The sequence below is a fragment of the Aspergillus thermomutatus genome (assembly GCF_002237265.1).
Source record: "Aspergillus thermomutatus strain HMR AF 39 chromosome Unknown NODE_520, whole genome shotgun sequence".
NCBI classification, from domain to species: Eukaryota; Fungi; Ascomycota; class Eurotiomycetes; order Eurotiales; family Aspergillaceae; genus Aspergillus; species Aspergillus thermomutatus.
The window spans coordinates 2,828-6,381 of NW_020798570.1; the positions used below are offsets into that span (position 1 = coordinate 2,828).

Genomic DNA, 3,554 nt, shown 5'->3' on the forward strand with positions numbered 1-3,554 from the left:
CCTGGCCGCATCAAAGTAGATGCACAGTCATCGTATCTTATTTTTATCCACCTCTTATTATTCGCTGACCCCTGATTCCTGAGCTTGTTTGCTCGGTGTGTTGGGTTTGCCAACGTTGCGTTGACGGTTACTCCCTCGCCGCTGCGTGTCTGATTCCTTGCAGGCTTGCAGCCTCTTCGTTTCGTGGCGCGTCCCATCATTTTCCTCTTCGCTTTTTCTGGGCATATTGATTTGTTCGCTTGGCGACAAAAAACAAAAGCAAATAAAGGGCAAACTACTCAGCCAGTTATCTCCTCCACCCGTCGGGACTGGACAATTCCACCGATACTGTCCATTCTCTCTCGCCTCTCCTCGCTATGTGGCCTCCGTTCATCGCGTTACCTTCCATCTCCCTCTGAATCATTCAGTGACATGTCCTTTTTAATCATCACTCACGTTGAATCTGTCGGCCCACAGTGACAATATCGGTTCCGCTCGTTGTGGCTATTTGCAGTGATTTCGAGGTTCCAAGATGCCTGGCGTTGAAACCACTGATGCCTCTGGGAATTCCCCAGAATCGGTTCTTGAACGGCCCCTCTTCAGATCCCGCAAGTCCCTGCACCGGAGGGGAGAAGTTTCCTCGGATCCTGACCTCGCGCACTCAGCCTCGTCAAACAATGGCGGCCATACTTCCGGAGCAGTCCCGATCGCAACTGCTCCGGCTCTTCCTTTGACTCCACCCAGCGCTGGCCACGAGGAAGCATCGCCAAACGACGCGTCAGGTATGCAAAAGACCGCCTCGTCTCATTCTGTCAACTATATTCATGGTGCGATGACGCCGACCAAACCGTCCCATCCTCCCACTCCGGAGACAACTCCCCCTCGCACAACTCCGTCGACATATCGACCAAGTCTCAGTCAGTTTGGGCACACGTCAGCGTCCTCTAGAGCCGAGTCCTTTCAGACAGCCCGCGAGATGATTTCGGATGGCGAAACAGTGACCCCGCGTCGTTCGACCCAGTCATTGCACCGTCAGCAAAGGCGCAGACCGTATAAGCAGAAATCATCACAGAACGAGAGTCCATATGGTTCCAGTGATGCCAGTTTCAGAGATGATACGTCTACTTCAGTCCAGTCCAACGAGACGCCGAGGCCCACCGGGATTGAATCGTATGATGGTTGCGATGAGGAACGGGCGCCTTCCTGTGACCGTCCTCCAAGCAACAGAGCAAAAATATCCCGCGACAGATCTGCCTTGGATGGGAACAATGAAGATCTCCCTCCCATCCGTGGAGGGAAGCTGCGTGACCGGGTCAAAGATGCTCGAAATAGCATGGCAAGTCCTTCTCTCGAACAGTTTCGCGAGGAGATAGGGTGGCCCCCCGCTGAAGAGGAATTCCGGCGATATTCTGATGTGTCGACATCGTCGACAATCGAAGCTATGATCATTGACGCTCCGCGACCGGCCAATCGAATACTGCGACATACGGAAAAGAGGCAGTCTCTACGCTCCGCCAGCTCGCCCTTGACCAAGTCGGAACGTACGTCGCTTGTCTCCAATCCGGACTTTCAGCACCGCCTCGTCCACAAAGCTGCTCGGATCACTGAACAAGATCGCAAGAGCATTGCTTCTGAAATCTCTGTTCCAGCCAGTTCCACATCGGGCGGTCCTCCTCGAAATATTGAGGTTGTCCCTGTGGTCGTGATTCCCGAGCGACGTTCTTCTCTTCATTCTTCTCAATCTGTCAGCAGGAATCCATCCAAGGCTGGTTCCCGGCGATCGAGTCAGCGAACTGCGTCTGCACGGAAGAGTAGACCGCCGTCTCTCGATCTGACCCGTCAGAGAAAGCGGACATTTTCCGACTCAACCGCTGCTCCAGCTCCAGCGTCAGATCTCAGAGGTCGCAACATTGGTCGGCCAGTGATTCCACCTCGCAGTTCATCGTTGTCGGCGCCCACAAGTAAAGACAGCTCACGGCGCACGTCCTTCACTGCCGGGAGCCTTCAAAATCAGGACATCCCCAAGGACCATGAGATGGACAAGGCCCCTATTGAAGAGCCCGAACCAAAAGCCGACAATCATACCTTGAGTGCCGGTCACCGGGATGCCACCGATGTTCCGAAGACGCAATCCATCTGGATTGGTGTTGAAGACATAACTCGCTTACGCCCACCTTCCATTCCCTTCACGCCAGCCTCAGTCGCATCATCATCACCAGGGTTGATTGAAATCAAGGAGGCGAGGACGGTTGCTTTCTTTCCTCACAATAACGAATCTCTCCTGCTTGTTGACCAGCCTGTGCGATCTGCCCTGGAACCCCGGGCGTCTCAGCCGGATGATTGTCAACAACTGAGGGATCCACGAACCCCCGAAAACCTTATGCCTCAGGATTCGAGTCATGTTGATTCACCGTTGAGGAACCCTCGCCCGCCACCAAAACCTCCGGTCTATAACGTCATTCCGCCGACTCCTCAAGATGAAGCCGACCAGCAGCTAAGGGCGGCGGATGATGGCACCGAGTTGAATGGGAACCATCCACGGCGATTTGGCTCACTTCGGCGCGGATGGGTGGTCCGCCCTCGATCGGATTCATTTGATCGTTTCGTCCGATCACTGTCCGTAACATCAGCGAAGAATCGCAAAGCTGGTAGAGATATTGACAGCCGGCTTCATCCATTCTGGCGCCCACGTCGGTTTTGGGACGACTCGCCTGATTCCGAAGAACCTCCTCAGAAAGCAGCTCATATGGATCCCGATCAGATCATTAGCAACTCGTTGGGAATGCCCCAGCCACGGGTTGTATTCGAGGGGCCTTCCCTCACTCGTCGCAGCCCGTTGCAGGGCACGATTCCCCGCCGCCATCCACAGAGGAGCAGTGCTCTGGTGGGCGGCGCCATGTTTAGCCCCGAAGCGCTTCGCTCCCAGACCTCTCTCCATAAGCGTCGCATGCTCTCCTTGTCATGGTGGAGGCTGCGCCTTCGACTGGGCCCGGTGCGCAACCTCCGCAGACGCCTGAGGCGTTCGCTTCAGCAGCGCGAAGAAGCAAAGCGCGAGGCACGAAGAGAAAAGCTGAAGCAGAAAATCGGCGAGGCGGTGCTGGTGGGCTCTAGCATGCAAGCTCGGAACCTTCTTCACCAGCCCTGACGCTATCTTACGAATTGCCATGATTTCATTTCTCTCATAGATTCTTATTGGATGCACTCTTATGATATGAATGATGCCCACGATTTGCTCTTTTTCATGCCTTTTTCCATGCCTTTCTGCAGCAGTGTTCTGACCATTTTGCATGACATTCACGACTTTACGATATGACGACAGGAACGAGCCAGCATGAGATTTATAAGGGTTTGCGTGCATTTGCTTTTTATTCTTTTGAGTTTCATCAATATAGCCATGTGTACTGGATGTACTACTATACGATAACAAGCCAATCCGATTGCTCAACCGAGTACAATCTACAATAGTTCACAAAGGGCATGTATCATCTCCTCTGCCTCCCCAATCCCCCCATCCTCCCTCGCACCGCCATGCGCCCAAACTCCGCCTCTCGCTCCCTCCGCCGCCTCCTCTCTTC

General features: G+C 54.0%; 1 protein-coding gene across 1 annotated transcript; it reads left to right on the forward strand.

Annotated features, from left to right (window-relative positions):
- Positions 1 to 511: 511 nt before the first annotated feature.
- Positions 512 to 3,124, forward strand: CDV56_100701 (uncharacterized protein; the record flags this gene model as incomplete). Its single annotated transcript, XM_026754320.1, has 1 exon — positions 512 to 3,124. The coding sequence occupies one exon, from the start codon at positions 512 to 514 to the stop codon at positions 3,122 to 3,124; it is 2,613 nt and encodes an 870-aa protein (XP_026609495.1).
- Between the last annotated feature and the right edge of the window lie 430 nt (positions 3,125 to 3,554).